The sequence below is a fragment of the Ahaetulla prasina genome, chromosome 3, assembly GCF_028640845.1.
Source record: "Ahaetulla prasina isolate Xishuangbanna chromosome 3, ASM2864084v1, whole genome shotgun sequence".
Lineage (NCBI taxonomy): Eukaryota > Metazoa > Chordata > Lepidosauria > Squamata > Colubridae > Ahaetulla > Ahaetulla prasina.
The window spans coordinates 124956090-124974913 of record NC_080541.1 but is presented as its reverse complement, the minus strand read 5'-3'; the positions used below and the strand labels follow the sequence as shown (position 1 = coordinate 124974913).

The following is an 18824-nucleotide window of genomic DNA, read 5'->3' as shown; positions in this document are numbered from 1 at the left end:
CCTCTATGGCACTAAATTAGTTAAACCAGGAAATTGCCTTGTGAAGCGTTTTTGCCCTTAGAGAGAGATTGGTCCCTACATGAAAATTAAAAAAAGGGGGTTTCAACAGCAGTCTTGTTTTTCTAACAGATGTAAGTGATCACCAGAATGCATTAAGTATGAAACTCCATATAAAAAATGGGAGATAACATAGGCCTATACCACTGTTAAAAGTTATTCATAGTGAAATCTACTATGTGGAAAAACTACTGACACTGGCAGTCTGATCCATTTCTCAGCATATATAACATATTATAGATACACTATAGTTATATAGATATAGATATGTGTGTACATTCATAAGGAATCTATAACCCCTATACAATTTCTAATTTACAGAAATAAATTAATAACAGCATAATGGTTTTAAGGTACTTGAACCATAATTTCAGGGGTTTTCTACACCAATTGTTGAGGAAATTTCATATTTGATTTACTAAAGAGTTTTGCACTGATATACATATAAAGGTTCAGAAAGCTAGTAAACTAGTTCTCACATTACACTTACAAAGTTTTGATTTTGAGGCCCCTTACTTAAGATTTCATCTTCTTCTAAGTATTATTCACCCATTCCCAGATTTGCTGAAGGCAGTAAGAATGAGGAGTAAAAAGGCCACAGCATATCTCACTGGGGAAAAGGATACTTAAGTGTCACATTGTTTAGGATCAGATTTCATATTCCCTTCTACAATTTGGCTATTCCAAATTACTCTCAATACTCTGCTGTGAATGGTTGTGAAATCTATTAACCCAAAGAAAAGGAAGATCTGCTTAGTGACACAGGATAGCTTTGTGCATTAAAATATTGACTTGGTGCCAGTCACAGTTATTAGTAATGGCACAGTTCCACTTTTCTCTCACAGGTCTCTCTAAAGAATGCAGGTTGGCAACAAGTTGAATGCTAAGTGGTTGGTACTCAGCAGGCACTGGAAAAACAATCCCTTTCAATAGAAACAGTGTTCAGAGCATTCCCATGCTTCTGCTGGATGTTTGAAATTTATTTCTGATTCAGCAGTGACTTATTTTGATTTGTAATTTAGCTTTTAGTTCTGGAAACAGGAAGCACTAAAATTAATTCTTTTGAACAGAGAGTCATATGCTTCTTTACCAGACACAGTAGATTTCTGTCTTTCTGATGTTCTTTAATCGAATAAATTACAGAAAATTATGGTCAAAGTTTACCAATAGCATTCATAAGATGTACTGGTTACTGAAATGGACTGCCTTTATTATCAAGGAACAAGTAATTTATTTGGAAGAAGTAACTTAGTTCCTCATGTGTTTTTATAAAGTGTGTTGTCTTTAGTTATAATTTGAAAGTTCCCTTAAGGAAATGTTCAAAAACTAAAAAAAATGTTGATAGATGGATGGATGGATGGATGGATGGATGGATGGATGGATGGATGGATGGTAGACAGACAGACAGACAGACAGACAGACATAAATACCTATACAGGCAGAATATCTGTATTTTGCAAGTAGCATATGTATTCAGTTATTAGTCAATTCCATCAAAATTCTATCCTGTTGGACAAATTAAAGTCTCCTTTTGTTCCACATACAATGACTTTTAACACATATATTTTTGTACGTATTAACATATACATTCTTTGTATCTTCTAATACATAATTTTGTACACAACATTTTTCTCATGTATTTTTTTCATATACAGTACAACTTTTCCCACATATGTAGCTTTAATATAAATGCCCCCTATATGCAGTTTTATCTGCATCTTGCATAATGTTTGAGCTGAAAAGTAGTTTGACATAAATACAGTCTCCATGAAGTATATGTATATGTATATGTATATGTATATGTATATGTATATGATTGGTCTGCACTGGATTTTATTTTGGTGAATTGCCTAAATTCATGACATTCCTAGACCTAAAATTTGGAGATGTTATTATTGGTGGACTTCATAGAGAACTTCAGTTTATTTTCAGTGCTTGGAATTACAAATCTCATTGATTTTAAAACAATGTTCTAATGAGTATACAAACTAGCATTGCAAAGCTGGTATTATATGAATTCTTCATTTGTGCTGGATAAGCAAATTTTTATCTACCATAGTTAAAATCGCCAGAAGTAGGGAACTGAATAATTTCCCATGATATGAATAGTTTTTATTACCATGTTGGAAGAAATATCCATCTGGGTTCAGTTCCAAGTGGGGACAAAGACACTGGAAACATGGAGGCTGCTTGGAAAGATGGTTTAATGGTGGCCAGGATCACATGGCTTGAGATCCTGAACAGAAAAAGGCTGAGATCCTGTATGCTCCCTGGTTTTATGCTTTTTCTGAGCTTTGAACTTTCTGGGGCACAGGAAGAGTACCCTGATTGGCTGTCAGACTCCCAGGGGGTGGGGGTCTTAGCTAGCAATGTAGGTTGTCCCTCAAGCTTGCCTGAGCCTTGCCATGTGGTGAGTTTCTGTTCTATTGTGTTGCAAATGATGGTTGACAAAGGTGGGGGGAAATGAGTGAGCTTAGCTGAGGCTTTAATGGCCCATTGACAAAGGTGGGGGGGGAGTGAGTTTCTGTCTCTGACCCATTGACAAAGGGGGGCGGGGAGGCAGGAAGCTGCTTTCTTTAAAACATGTTTCTCCATTTCTCATCCAGGGAAATATATTCTGCCTTTTTAAATATTTTCTAAAATATTTCATTCTTCTAGGAGGGGGGGTGGGTGCTAAATTCCTACAACCATATAAATAGTCTAGCTGTATATTTACATAATAAAGACTTCTACAACAACTTTCATGCATTTTATACAGTTGTTTACTACAGATATTCTTCTTGTGCTATAGATTGACTTTGGCTTCCATTGTAGATTTTATCTGGTTTAACCCTAAATTGTAATCCTTAAATCAGATTTCTCAACTGTGGTTTTGAAGTTGGCTTATTTCAGTTCAAGAATTGATATTAACCACAATTGGTTGGAATGGATTATATAGATTTTAATACTTCCCATGCCTGTACTTGTCGTTGTATTCCAAACCAATTTTTATTACAGTCATAGACCATCATGTTTTAAAGAAAGTAGCAAGCTCAGTTATTAAATGATAAATTAGCGTGATGGCTAAATGCATGAGTTAAACATATGAACATCACAAGTAATTTTTAAAACTATGTGAGTAGATATCTGTGAAATATGTTCACGCTTGCATTTTAATGAATATATTTTAATGTGATAAAAAGAATTCTTTGGTGGTCCAATTTCCTTTTTAATTATCCTCATCTTCTTACTGTTTTCTTGGTGGTTTAGCCAACTGAAAAGCATCTGCCTAATGTGCTAATTCACCTGAATAAGTTTGGAAGACATTGTCCTAGAGGGCTAAGCCTTCTTGAGGTTATCTTCTCTTTAAAAAAAAAATCAGGTGTGAAACTGCAATCTGTTGTTCAAGAATAAAACAGTATTCTTTTGGCAGTTACATTAGTTTTCCAGGTGAATGCTTTATAACAGAGAGGCTCTAGCTTCAAATTGTTTCCTTAATCCTGAGCTTTATTTTGAAGCATGGAAAAGCAGGCATGCCTGCTGTCTTTACTTAACAGTGACAAATCCCTACTTTTCAAACTGGCATCAATCATATTCACACCCTGTCATTCTGGAGAGCTGTCCCTGACAAAAGAATTTTTTAAAGTTAAAAGGGATTTCTTTATGTTACTATTTATAGGTTATTCTGCTTCTGCTTGCATTTAATGGGCAAATGGCAGTTACCCAACTCTCGAGGTAAAACCAGTGTCTAAAACTGAGAGCGAACAGAATGAATAAGATCCACATTCTTGGAGGAGTCACAGCTATCTTGTTTAGGTTATCATTTGCTGTAACCGTAGGATTCTACATAAAGGAGAACAACATGAGGAGATTTGTGGGAAAAAGTAAAATCACTGACTATCAATCCTATAGGTGTACTTCTTTATGCTAGAATGTTTTATACTATGGCCAAACTTAGAGCAAATAGCTGAAAGGTTAGGGCTGTGTAGATTTTATATTCAACATTGCAATACACTGCTTAATCTGGAAAATTTTTAGACATTTGCCAATCGTCCACCATCCTGAGTTTCTGTTTTCTTTTTCATTTAATGAGAACTGAAGATTTAGAATTTAGCATGAAAGTATATGCTTTTATATCACACTCTCACTTCCACTCTAACAAAAAACAGAAGAAATGGGCTGAAAGCCACTGTTGCAGTTATATCATAGTTCCTTTGCCCATTATGCCAAAGTACTCCTGTTTTGAGCAATGTAGACCTTTCAAAAACTAATCAAGATGAAGTTGATCTGTTGAAAGGCCCTTAGCCAGGATTTTCTTATTTGGATTCGTCTGTTATAATCCCTCAACAAATATTTTATTCATCTTAAGCACTGGTTCAGAACATCAGCTACCTTACTTATATTGAGGACAGAGCTAGTTATTGTCCACATTCTTAATAATAAGTCAAATGACATTTCTGAGTAAACTCTACCAATGGTTTGATGAAGTTGCTAAAAAGTATGGAGGTTAAAATAAAGCTTTTGGGAAACCTCACATCACACACAATTTTCACCAAACAAAACAATCCCACAGCACCACCTTCTGGAATCAACTAAATTGAAGTGGAATAATTATAATACAGTACCCACAGTTGAAACATTCTAAGTAGAAGGATATCAGAATTGATAATAATGAAAGATGCAGAAGTCCAAGACAACAATACTAGCACACACTGTGTTTATATAGCATCTGGCATTTGTCATCCATCAAGGCAATCAAGATAGTTGTTATTCCAAAAATCATGCCTGAAACTAGATTAGAATAGATCTGCAAAATTAGTTATTCTGTTTTTTTTTAAAAAATTCATTGGACATGATCATCAGTCACTCTTTTGAACATCTTGTCCAGGAAGATGACATTAGTAACTAGTTGGCTTATAGTTTTTACCTATTGGATATGGAATAATTTTCTTCAGAAGCAAGCTTTTAGAGGCAAGTATTGTCCTCTCTCAAAGACCTTAAGTGCATTTAGATGTAATAAATACAGAGGAAAAATAGGCTATTATTAGATGCAGTTGATTGAATATGATCTCATACTTTAGCTACATCCTTACATCTCAAAACTGTGAAACTCACTCAATACCTATTCTCTTATATTGCATAACTATAGAACATTCACCTTTCCCCAAAAGATAACATTTAATTACTCCCATCTATCGATATCCAAAGAAACCTCTCTATATATTTTATTTATATTACACGTTACTGAGTTACATACATTATTGTTGGTATACATATACATAGATATTTAATGTGAAATTAATATTCCTTAAATGGGTATGTAACCAGATTTTTACCTATAGATATCAATTCTATTTGAAACAGTCAATGCAGTATTCTGCTATTTTACTAAAAACATTTATCTTTCGCATCAACACTGGGATAGTAGTATGAGGTTTAGAAATATACAAAACAATGTCCTCTTCAAATAAATACAATTTATGTTCAGTTGAGTTATGTATGACTCCATAGATCTCCCTAGCACAAATCAGGGGTTTCATGCAAATATTAAAAAGCAAGGGTGAAAATGGACATTAGTCTAGTTCCTCTAATCTTCACTTTAGATGTATACAACTCAAATAATATTTATTTATCAGTGGCACACAACAATAGATGAAAAGCCAGAATATAAAAACAGCAAATACAAATATAAAATACCACAATAATAGCTTTTAAAAACAGAAATACAATCCATAGTTCAAGGAAATAAGAATGGCCCCCCTCATCAGTGAAGCCATCTAAATCGGTTTCTGGTTTCATGGAAGTCCCTGACCTGATATCTTAATTCATTTTATCAATTCTAGCTGTGCTGGACACTTAAGCAAAGACAGCTGGGATCAGCTTCTGAAGTTACCAGGTGAGAAGTGCAATCTATACAGCTCCTTCAACTACTTTAAAACAATTGCTTCATACCTGAGCTTATACATCTGTTTTGAATATTCTGGCCAGTCCTAATAGATGTTAAATCTCCACTTTCAACTCACGAGTTTTCCTACATAATTGGCAACCCCTTATTCAAAACATACCTTGCCAAATGTGTGGGTTGGATAGCCCTATAGTTAACAAAGGATCCATGAAGTTCCAGTTTGAACAGGTTTGGCAAATATATTGAGGCCCACTGGAGTAATAATCCTGGGATAATCAATACCAACATTCTTTATCAGGAAAATGAGTGAAGACTGGGGTCACAGTAGCAGAATCTATAATTTATGCTCAGTGTCCAACACAAAATAGAAATATTCAAAATTCAAACACAGATGAGAAGTCTGAAAAATAAAATGAATAATTACAAGTTTTGAACTTTCCATCTGTGCATAAATTTGCCGAAATTCCTGAATAAACTTTTAATAGGCAAGAGTTGTTCATTTGTGTTCAGATTGTTACGGAAATTTCATTCCTGTCAATGACAATGAGATGAGATCATCAGCTAGTCTGCAAGCATTTATTTTGTATTGTGAAAAGAGGCAGGTTGTTGGGATGCTTGTACCTGGCATTCCTTTGCTGTAAAATCAAATGTTCTTGTGAAGTACATATAATTGATCTGCTGAATCTTCAGTAGCAAGACACATAAATTCCAAATGACAGTAATAAGTCCCATTATATTTACTGTACATCCCTGTTTGCACTTTCACAATCTTTGTGTAAAGCTGAAATTTAAATAACCCATCAAATAATAAATGGATATTTCTTGCAAGCTCAATTTACTTTCATCATTAAAATAAAAAGGTTCCCACCTCCAGGAAGAGTTACTATAAATAATTTGCCAGATCACCAAAATTATATTCCACCATTATTATGAACTAATGACTGAATAAACAGAGAAAACCAGGTTCTGGATTTTGGATAGTTGTCAGAAGGATGCAAATTTCTATTAAATAATTTAAGGAGGCATTATAAAATATAAAAACTAGTCTTATCAAAATTGTATATTTTAAATCTATTGTGCTAGCTGATCTGAATCGGGAAGAGACAATGTGGTACACGGGTCTGGATGGGGAGAAACAGGCTCAAGCTCAATCCCTCCAAGACAGAGTGGCTGTGGATGCCGGCGTCCCGGTACAGTCAGCTAAATCCGCAGCTGACCATCGGAGGCGAGTCATTGGCCCCGATGGAGAGGGTGCGCAACTTAGGCGTCCTCCTGGATGAACGGCTGTCTCTAGAAGATCATTTGACAGCCGTCTCCAGGAGAGCGTTCTACCAGGTTCGCCTGGTGCGCCAGTTGCGCCCCTTTCTGGACCGGGAGGCCCTATGCACGGTCACTCACGCCCTCGTGACGTCTCGCCTGGATTACTGTAACGCTCTCTACATGGGGCTCCCCTTGAAGGGCATCCGGAGGCTACAGTTAGTCCAGAACGCGGCTGCGCGGGTGATAGTTGGAGCCCCTCGTGGCTCCCGTATAACACCTATCCTGCGCGGTCTGCACTGGCTACCTGTGGCTTTCCGGGTGCGCTTCAAGGTTTTGGTGACCACCTTTAAAGCGCTCCATGGCATAGGGCCGGGTTATCTACGGGACCGCCTACTGCGACCAGATACCTCTCACCGACCCGTGCGCTCTCACAGAGAGGGACTCCTCAGGGTGCCGTCAGCTAGGCAGTGTCGTCTGGCGGCGCCCAGGGGAAGGGCCTTCTCTGTGGGGGCTCCCGCCCTCTGGAACGAACTCCCCCCAGGACTCCGTCAACTTCCGGACCTTCGAACCTTCCGTCGCGAGCTCAAGACACATTTATTCATCTGTGCAGGACTGGCTTAGTTTTTTAGATTTTAAATTTAGAGGGGTTTTTAAATTGATTTTAATATCTATATTTTTACTTTTAATTAATTGGGCAGTAGAATAAGTTTTTTAATGATTGTTTTAATTTGTATATTGATGTTTTTATATGCCTGTGAACCGCCCTGAGTCCTTTGGGAGATAGGGCGGTATATAAATTCAAACAATAAATAAATAAATAAATAATGCAAAAATACCTTTGATGTCCAAAGGGCAACTATAATCCTCCTAACTTCACAATCTGTTTACCTCTTTTTTTAAAAAAAAGAAAAGAAAGAAATATGATGCTACACACCAGCTCTAGCATTAATGTTATTTTCAAGAGTTCCTGTGTGCCCCATTGGCAATCTTAAAACATAAAAATGTCAGATAGACTAGTGCCTTGCTTTATCTGGATATATATTGATGAATGAAGAACATCCTGGAAATCTAAAGTGGAATTCGGGACCAACTTTTTCTGAGTCCTTCTGGAAAATGGCAATCATGTTATGACTAGACAATCATCTCCCCACTTTAGAAACACTTTGAGAGCATCTGTGGCATGTTCCAAAAATTCCAAATTAGCTCACCAGACCCCAAAAGTTTAACAATCCCTAATCCCTGATTTATAAAATGACTATTAAATGGTTACCTAAAAGATGGTCATGCATTAGTTTGGTCTTATGGAATTCAGCTACTTTCATTAGCAAAGGGGCAGTTGTCAATAATGCATTAAAATATCTGATGTTAAGATGTGATTTTACTTTCATGAAGGTCTGTTTTTACAACTATCCAATCCACTAAAAAAATTATGAGTGTTTTATGTTATCCATTTAGATTTATGTTTAAGGTTGCAATATTCTTTTTGTGCTATCTTAACATTTATAGAAAATGATGTCTAAAAAACCATTTTAGTTTACTAACTGCTAGTGACTTTTCTATAGCTGCTATCTGGAGATGGACTGTTTTAACATTCTGAATCTGCAACTGGAAAGCATTATGTGAACCCAAGTGCCAAAATAATTGCCTTTATATGAATGGTTAAACTTCAGAACTGGGATAATGTCAAGGAGAATTCTGTTTTAATAGAAATAAAAAACAGCAAATGAGGTAATCAAATTCAGATAAATTAGTATTGGCAGACTCTGAATGATGTACTTGCGTGAGCAATCTTTCAAAATTCTTTCTGGTATACTGCTGGCAACTCTATATTTATTATTATAATAATAATATGATCCATGAGGGATTTGTGGGTGGCCTGGCTAATTCTAATTAATCCAGTCAGAGAGAGCAGCAGGGTAAGTGGAATAGTCTATTGGATGGAAATTCATAACTTAATTGAGGTCAAAGTCCTGGGCTGGGAGAACAAAAGTCTTTCTCTAGGATCAGGTCGATCAATAGCAATAAATATCTGGCTTGGGTACAAGTACTTTACAGTGACAGATTACTTGACACTGGCCAGAAGGCCCGGTCTTATAAAGGGTAGAATCCTGTACAGTTTTACACAAGTTACTTTTGTAGACTCTTCAGGATGGTACAAAACTAGAAGAGGAAGCCTCTGTTGTATTACGATCTGTTATGAGACATAGAAGCATGAAATTTAGAGAACTTGCACTAAACAGTGAATTTGCTGTAATTTATTAGTATCTCTTCAGAAGTACAAGTAATTTAGTCATATTAGTAGTGGCTAAACTCAAAAGAATTTGCATATAGCTTTCAGGAATAAGCGGACTAATCCTTAAATTTGTCTGCAGAAGCATGAATAAGAAAGTTATTATTGTTAATTAGAATCCTCTCCTTTTCCCCAGGATACAACAGTCAGTAATGACAGTTGAAACAAACAAGACTGTTTCCTGTAAAATATACCTATATGTGGCTTCATATGAGCCCAAGATTATACTTCCAAAATCTGACAATAAAGTAGCTGAAGTAGAGTACTGTGGGGTTTTGTTTTTTTCCAAATTAAGGGAAGGAATATGAGTCCACTGTAGGCAGACTGTTCCTTTTCCTATCTCTAAATGCCCACTTTGAGATTATTTTAAATTTGTTTTGATATTTGGGGTTTGATACCAGTGTCCATCTGTAAGACAACCTGAAAATCAGCCCACAAGATTATTCCCACTCTTCTATGAACCCCACTGTGGCATCAGAGTACTTCCCGTAGCTGACCAGAAGAACAGAAAGCTGGGTTGCAACTTAGTTCTCAAACATTGCCTATCCCTTCTGTAATTATTCAGCTCTTACTATTGCATAGAAAAACATTTCTATAATTGTGAGACAGTTACAGTTTTAAATATTGCATATGAGTTCCAAATTTTGGTCTGTTTTGGAGGAATTGGGATTTTTAGGCAAAATGGTTGAAATAACTCGGGGGGGGGGGACACATACTGTAAGAATGGTGCTTTCTTGCTAATTTCATTCTTGAAACCGAATAGGCTGCAAAATTAAGTTGAGGCTTTACATGAGGTCTTCTGATCACAACTTGCCCAAGTTGGTTTATTAAAACCTGAATGAATATAGCAACTCAATGGATTTGCATGTTCCCTCACCTTGACCAAAAAGCCCCCGCCCGCCCGCCCCCCATGTCAGAGGATATAATTTACTTTAATTAATCCCATTTTACTCTCATGCCTAAAGCACAGGCTGGTTAATCTTAATTGTGATTTATTTCAACCAAGCCAACTTCATATCATAATTTATAAATCTGGCTTGTTTAAGATAACTAATTGAGATTAATTCTAGGATTGTGTGATATGGTAAACAAAAGCTGTCTATTTTTTCTTCTTCATCATAATCAGGAGGAGTGAATCCAGGTGAACAGGGTTTTTTTTAATTATTTTTGTATCAATATGCAACCAAAGTCTCTAGGATTCCAGATGTGTACGAGTCCTCAGTAGGAAAACTGACTTCTTTACTGAACAGTCTTCAGAACTGAACTAAACTAAAGTTCCTATCAAGAGTTGTAGTGGCAAATTATTTTAATTTGGGGAGGTTTTTTTTCCAAATCCAAGGAGCTACAAATATGCTGTGTTTTCAAATGAAATTATATGTTTCCAACATCCTTGATGTAAATTTGATTTTAAAACATATACTAGTGGAACTGAAATGATTTGAAATTAGAGTGCTAACAAGCTTCCTTTTTTCACATTACTTAATTATAAATTCTAATAGCTGCAGAGTTCCCAGTTTCTTCTCTCCTGTATGCCATATTATGTTATCTTTCTTTCGTATTTGGGATGCTGAAATTTAAAAAGGGAAAAAATGTGGTGTTATCCATGTTCCTCCCCAGTTAATCCTAGCTTTCTCTTTATTGAACCATTAGTTCACACACGTCTATCATTTTCTCATTCTCCCCCTTTTTATAAGTTTATTTTCTATTGTCTTTTGTTTTCCTCAGCCTCTTGTTTTTTCTTGACTGTCCCTTTTGCTTCTCTTATAGCTTGAACATAAAAATACAGTATTAAACTGACTGATAAAAATTCAAAGACATTAGTGCTTTCAGAAAGTAATTTTCAGCATAGCCATGAGGAAAGCTGTAGCTATGATTCCCCCCCCCCCGCTTGTGACCCCTTCTCCCTGCAATCAGCCTGTGCCTGTGGATGTTCAGTCCAGTTGTCCCAAGCTGTCTTCTGAGTGGACAGTCAAGGTCTGAAGATGCCCTTTGTATCCACCACTTCTGGAACTCAGTCAGCCTGTCACAGTGCTCAGAAAAGAGATCATCTTCTGAATTTGAACTATAGAGAAATAATCATGATAGCCACCAGACGGCGCAAAAGGGTAATTTGATCAGCCGAAGACTTTTTCTAAAAGAAGGGTTTTTTAAATAAAATTGCTGATTCAGCCTCAGTGTATCAAGTTTTCCAGCTCCACTAAGACTGACTAGCAATGCATGATTTTCACTCTCAACTCACAATCATTTTTTGCTCTTTATTTCCAAAGAACCTATTCTTAATTTAGCAACTGTAGAAACCACAAGCTGTCATCACAGTTCTGGATTCTCAAACAGAGCACAGAATTTCATGTGTACCTCAAGGTAGAGGTACCTACCTCTCAAGGTAGAGAGATATCAATATTAATATCACAGCTTGTGGGTGGAATTACTCATTTTTTTCCTGCCAACATTCAAGGTCTCAGTTCAATCTAAAGGAATAGCAAGCCATTAGAGACAGCTACAATATATAGCATCTAAACACTAGGAAACAAATTCCCAGTCATCCCTTTCGTGTTTTTCAAGAAGCAAAGAATAATAACTTCAAAAATAAAAAATAATTTATAGAATCACTTCATCCAGCACTTATTTGATCTATTTTGTGCCTCTCAAAAATAAGGAACTGTTTTATATGCTATTTTAGGTCTTTTGCCAATTTTGAGGTCATTGCTTACTCTGTTTGGAGAATATTTTTTTCAATATAAACTTTTATATTAAAAGTTTTAAAGAAAACTTTAGTAAAAAGGGTTTAGTTAAAAATTAACCAATTTAGAATAATGAGAACAAATAAAGAAAAAGAAAAAAGGATGAAAAAAATAGAAGCTTCCAATTTCCTTTGCAGCAAATACAAGTTTGATTACAGATTACAGACTCTATGATTTAAAAAGTTACTTTTTTCTATTATTTTAATCTGTTGTATTTTTTAATCCTCATAAAAATATACCAATTTTTTCCTTACCATCAAAGCCAGAAGTGCATTTTTCTGTTTCATGCAAAACATCTATAAAAGGTTTCCAATAAACTATAAATATATTGTCTTTTCCCTGATCAAGGAAGTTAAGTTAGCCATCTTTGCTAGTTCCATCATACCATTTCTTCATTGCGGTTGGTAATGAACGTTTCCACTTTTGAGCGTATAATAATCTCGCTGCCAATTTGATAGAAAAACAAAGTTCCACAATATTTTTCTAGTTGCCTGTCCATTTTTCCTAAAAGAAAATGCCTCTGGTTTTAATTGGACTTTAATCTTTAATAGCCTCTGAATCAGTGCGTGTATTAAAATCAAGAATTATTTAATCACAAAATATAAAAATTTGCAAATAGTAGAAGTGTGACAAAAGAAAGCAAAGGTAGTATAAATAGTAATAGGTTCTTTGGAGGGGATTTGATGGCACAGCAGTTAAAGACACTGAGTTTGTCAGCTGGAAAACTGACAGCCCGAGGTTCAAGACCTGAGAGCCACACGACAGGGTGTACTCCCAGCTCCTGCCAACCTAGCAGCATGAAAGCATGCAAATGCAAGTAGATAAATAAGTGCCATTTCAGTGGGAAGGTAACAGTGTTCTATGCACCTCTGCATATAGCCATGTTGGCCACATGACCATGGAAATGTCTTCAGACAACACTGGCTCCTTTGGCTAAGAAACAGAGATGAGCACTGCCCCCTACAGTCAGATCTGACTAGGCAGAGAAAACCTTTACCTTTTCCTAGGTTTCTTGGGTGCAATTCCAGAACAACTGAAGCACCAACTTGAACATCCTTGGTATTTGCAAAATCACCAATTGCACATACAGCTTTACTTGAAATAACATACATCCTGCAACAATATCTTTAATATCATCAAATAACAACATCTGCTTATTCCAAGACTTTGGGAAGGACTTGATAGATGGATAAAAATGCCAAATCTAGTTTAAATATCTGGCTGACTATGTAACAACAACAACAACAACAATTCCTTTTAATCCAGTCTCTGTAGTCGTGTGAGTACATTATCCTAGCATACTCCATTAGCAACCTTTGGACTCTGAGTAAAATGTTTATCTTATTCCACCATTGGGATAACCTTCAAAATAGCCTTCACCTGTCCTTACCCCAAGAGTTTATAACCTGATGAACTAAATCAGATGAATGCAAATGATGTTAGTGATGTGTTGCTTTAAAAAGTACTAGATAATTGTTGTTAATAGGATACATAGACATTTATTTCTATTTCTAAGGTTATCACCCCATTCCTAAGAGGTCTGTAAGGGGCGTGCATAAGAGCACCAGCGTGCCTACCGTTCCTGTCCTAATGTTTCCTTTGATTACCGTATATACTCGAGTATAAGCCGAGTTTTTCAGCACGTTTTTTGTGCTGAAAAACGTCCCCTCGGCTTATACTGAGGTTTTTTTTTAAGCCCTCGGCTTATACTGAGGTTTTTTTTTAAGCCCTCGGCTTATACTCGGGTCTATACGCTTATACTGAGGTTTTTTTTAAGCCCTCGGCTTATACTCGATATATACGGCTTATACTCGAGTTTTTTTTTCTTTTTCACATTTTGCGGACGGAAGCCCTGCGGTGCAGTGAGAGGGCGGGCGGGGAGCCGCCAGCCTTCTCAGCTGAGGGAGGAGGGTTTCCCCAACCGTAGGTGCCTCATTTCTCACTCTCGGCTTATACTCGAGTCCCCAGTTTACCCCAGTTTTTGGGGTAAAATTGGGGACCTCGGCTTATACTCGGATCGGCTTATATTCGAGTATATACGGTATATCCAATTCGTATGGTTATTTCATGCTTATATTTATATATATTGTTGTGTTTGACAAATAAATAAAATAAAATAAAATTTCAAGTTGACTTTGTTTTGGAAATGTGGGAGATACACCGTTAATAAATTTTATCAGGCAGTCAGAGAAATTTCACATTTTTCTCCCCTCAGAGTCTTCTAATTGGCTCTACACCGCCCTGAGTCCTTCGGGAGAAGGGCGGTATAAAAATTTAATAAATAATAAATAAATAATTGCCTGGCTGTGAATGGTAAACCTGAAATCAGGCAGCCCAGAATCTCAAAAAGGGCACTTTCTTAAGTCTCACAATAAAAGGAATATTTTTCTCAAAGAAGCAATCTGGTATGAATGTGGCAATATAGAAGGATGCATGTACATTGTGAATAATATCCCCCTTTCATCTTTTTTGTAGTCTTATCACAGCTCTCTTGTGGCCATTTGCAGTTTTGCTGCAAAACACAGTTGAACAGCATTAAATTCTGATAAGGCTGCACCACTACAACCCCCTTTATTCTGATATTATTATAGGCCGTTTGAGCATCGTTGGATGCTAATGAGTTAGGAATAGTGGAATATTCTTCATTTCTGAATTCTTAAATCCCCAGACAACTTAAATCAAACGATGCTGGAGTACTTTTATCTGGAGTTATCAAAAGGATAATCTGAGGGTTGCAAATTATATAGTTTTGAAGGGTTTTGTTTTTGTTTTTGCCAGAAACATTCTTCCTATCCTATTTTTTTTTCAGAATCCAAGTTTTGCTTCTATAGAGTGTCAGAGCAAATACCATTGCTTGTACTATTATGAATGTTGTAGGTATAGACTTCACAGCATTTCCCCCCAACCTTCATGGTTGCTGTACCAAGTTCTAGTTAGTGTATTTTTTTTATTATTCCTTTGGTGATAGTTGATCCTAAAAGCAAGAAGTTATATAACACTTCAGTATTTTCACTGTTAGTTCTAAGACTGGCTACTGTTGCTTTTTATTTTATTTAATATTTTATTACCTCAGTTAAACTCTTTCCCTACATTCTTAATTGTGAAACCCAGGCGAACTTTTTGAATTCTTCACAATTTCATAAATAGAATGAGATCCTGTCATTTTGGGATTGCTGCTTAAGGCAGTTTCAATATAACTTTTCCTCTATGGCCTTGTGTTTGGAGAAATAGGATATCTTAGCTCAAGGCAGTAAACTTTCGTAGCAGCGGAATATTTGTCAGTGTAAGAAGAATGATGGGAAGACTTCAGTTAGGAAAAGTGAGTGGCTTTGTATAGACTCTACTTTGCCTAATATATGGCAGAGTTAAAGTCTCCAGTTAATCCCTTTAGATCAACCATGCCTGTGTTCAGTGAATGCTAATTTTGAATAGACTGCCTTGCCTTTAACCATTGAAATGGGTTTGTAATGCATCTGTTGGAGTTGTAACACCTGCATATGTTGGGATCTTTTTCTAAGCCTTTTTTAAAAATTATTTTTCACATTACTGAAGCCTTAATCCCATGAGCTCACCTTTTAATAACAGGAAAGTGTATGAGCTTTCTTCTTCATGCTCATTGCCACTTCAGGATAACTCATTCCTGTGCAGCACTCATAATGGAATTCAAGGTGTTTTGTTTTTTTTAATTTCTTTACTAAGAATGCTTGTAGCATAGCATTTGCAGGTTGCTGTGAAGCATCTATGTGGGTTCAAGGACATGTTCCCAGTTTAATGTGCACAAGCATGCTTCTGCTTATGCTCTGATTGGCAAGGTTAACTCTGAGAGGCACTGAGAGGCTGCAGCTTTTTAAACTGATTTGATTAGAACCAGTGGTATATCTCCTTCACTCCCCCTCCCTTAACTGTAGCCTCATGATCCTTTTAACATTGGTCAAACAACCATTCCTTGTGTCTCTGTCTTCTCTTCATCACCCCCTACCCATTTTCAAGCTGAATTTTTGACATTTTATAAAATTAAGAAGCTCAGTAAGGATTAAGTACCAAATTTGTTTCCTGAATGCATTGTTTTCTGAGATGGGTTGAAGTATGATTCTGTTCATATTTCCTCCTATCAGTGTTACTGTTATCATGCAGTTTCTAAGGTATGGCAAATTTAAAGACCTATATTGGCCTGCTTGTTTTTTAAGATGGGTATTTGTGACTAAGGTAGCTTGCAAAACATTAGAATTCAGTTGTCGTATGTGGTTTTATCTGAACAATGTGTGTTTGTATTGTCAAAGGTTGCATTCACATGGCACCCTCTAATTATGATTTCCTCATTTTCTGCTTCTATATTTGAAATAGTTTATTTTTCTTCCATGTTTGCTCTGAATCTATTGTCAAGGTGAGAAAATTGTTTTTTACATATTTTCTTGCAATGAACAGAGCTGTAGGCAGTTGAAAAGAAATGCCTCCTTAAAATTTACACAAGTTTGTGCAAATCATTGCTGTGAATCCGAAATGATCCCTTCAATCCTTATAATGTCCGACCTTTTTATGGATCTTCTCATTTGAATTTATGTTCTTGTCAGCTCCCACAGGAATGCCAGTCTACTGCAAAGAGATTCCTTCCAGAGGTAGTTCCAAAATAAAATTTGCTACAAGTGTAGCAGATTTGCTTTCAGAAATGTTATTTCATTTATGATGGTGTTGCTATTTGTTTTACATGTATTATAATATTTAATATTTGCTTTTAAATTATGCTTGCCAAATTTTGTCTCTTGAAAATGCGTAGTATTCATAGGTATATTATTTAAGTTTATGAAATGATGCCTAGGCAATACACTGCTTGCACAGCAGAATGCCTGCAGTGTACAAAAAAAAATGCTGCCATGTGCAATTCAGATAATGTTAATGATCTGTTCTATATTGTAAATACAACCTATCTCCATTTAGAGATAGCTAACCCTGCAAATCTTTGACTGAAATAGTTTTAAACACAGTGTCCTACCCCAATTTATTAAATTCTGACATACTGCATTACTTAAGTATTGTAGAGAGAATTAAAGCTTTTCTGCCTGACTTCTGGATTATAGGTAAATATTCAGTTATTTTTAAAAGGGCCTTCCTGTGTTTCTTTTTAATGGGATATATGTATAAAAAGGTTGTTTTAGGCCAGCAAATGGGTAGACAATCCAATTTTCCTGATTCCATCAAGATACACTCAAAGCATTATCTTGGGCAGTTAACAGAAAGCAGCCATTCTCCCCTCCCAACATGATTGACCCTCTGCATCCAGTAACTCATAACAGTATTTTGATGTGAGAGTATTTACTCCCTGTTATATATTTAGGATATGGAAGCACGTTTTGCTTTATCAGGACAGTTCTGCTAAGCCAGTATAGGTATTGGTCAATGAAAAGTACTGCCCAAAGCTTCCATTGTATTTGCAAGAAGAAAGGAGGCTCTAGAAATAGCAGAAATTTTTATGTAGCATCTTGCAGATCAAGTGAAATACATTGGGAGAGCAATAAAGGTAGTCTTTATCTTGCTAAATTTCTGTCTCAAGATTGATCCACCAATGAATTGAAATATGTAAAAGTCCATTCAAAGAAACGTTAAAACATAATTTGAGAGCTATTTTTCTGTTGAGGATTCTGCTCCCCTGGCCCCTGAGGAAATCTGTTTAAAACTGCATGCATTGCCAGAGTAATCTCAAACTTCTCTCTTAATATTTTTGTGTCACACTTAAGAAGGTTTTGATACTTTGTAAGCTCTTTAGAGATATAGACCAGTGATACAGCACCTTTTTGGTGCCGAGTGCCCAAAGCACATGCCCGAACCCCGAAAATGGAATGCGAGCGCCCTCCGTGTATGTGTCCCACCTCACGCATGTGCATGCACCCCTATGCATGTGCACCCCACGCATGTACCCTGCCCCCCCTGCGCATGCGCCCTGGGGCCCCCACACCCTATTTTGGCTTCCAGGTTGGTGCAGGTTGGTGAGCCCCATTTTGTGCCTGTAAAGCCTCCTTCACCAACCTGCAACTCCCGTGCATACTCCTTGCCCTCTGCGCATGCACATGCGCGTCCCCCAAATGTGCCCCACCCCCTGTGCATGCCCGGCAGAGACCCAAACACCAGCTGGCCAGTGGGAGGTGTGTATGCATGCGTGGTAGAGCTGGGCAGATGCAATGGCTGGCGTACCCACAGAGAGGGCTCTGTGTGCCACCTGTGGCACGCATGCCATAGGTTTGCCATCATGGATATAGACTATGGCTTTTGCTGTAAGAGGCAATTGAGTAAATGTAAGGAAAATCCTACTAGAACTGCTGGACCAGAGGTGGGTTCAGCCTGGTTCTACCAAATAGGTAGTAACTTTAGCAATTAGTTCTCCGAACCAGTGGTAACGGCAGCCTGGCCACCCCCAAACCGGTCCCCTGGTCGCTGCTTGCTCACTCACCCGACGCATCTGTCAGACGGTAAGCTGGCCAGAGTTGGGAAGTGGCTGGCTGGCAAAGCCTGAGCTCAGCGCGCCAAAAAGTCCTTCAGCCAATGAGAAGAAAGATGTGTAGGCGCAAAGATGGCGGCAGTGACCGGAAGTCTTTTTGGC

At 37.0% G+C, this 18824-nt stretch overlaps 1 protein-coding gene across 2 annotated transcripts in view; it reads left to right on the top strand.

The window, feature by feature from the left end:
* The window catches only part of ACBD6 (acyl-CoA binding domain containing 6), a 152821-nt gene that overhangs the window by 101571 nt on the left and 32426 nt on the right, over positions 1–18824 (top strand). Inside the window, exon 7 of one of the 2 annotated variants that reach the window (XM_058174887.1) lies at positions 5880–5932. The exons of the other annotated variant lie outside the window; for it this stretch is intronic. Within the exon in view, the coding sequence (XP_058030870.1) occupies positions 5880–5932 (53 nt within the window). The remainder of the gene's footprint in view (positions 1–5879; positions 5933–18824) is intronic. 2 annotated transcript variants of the gene reach the window in all.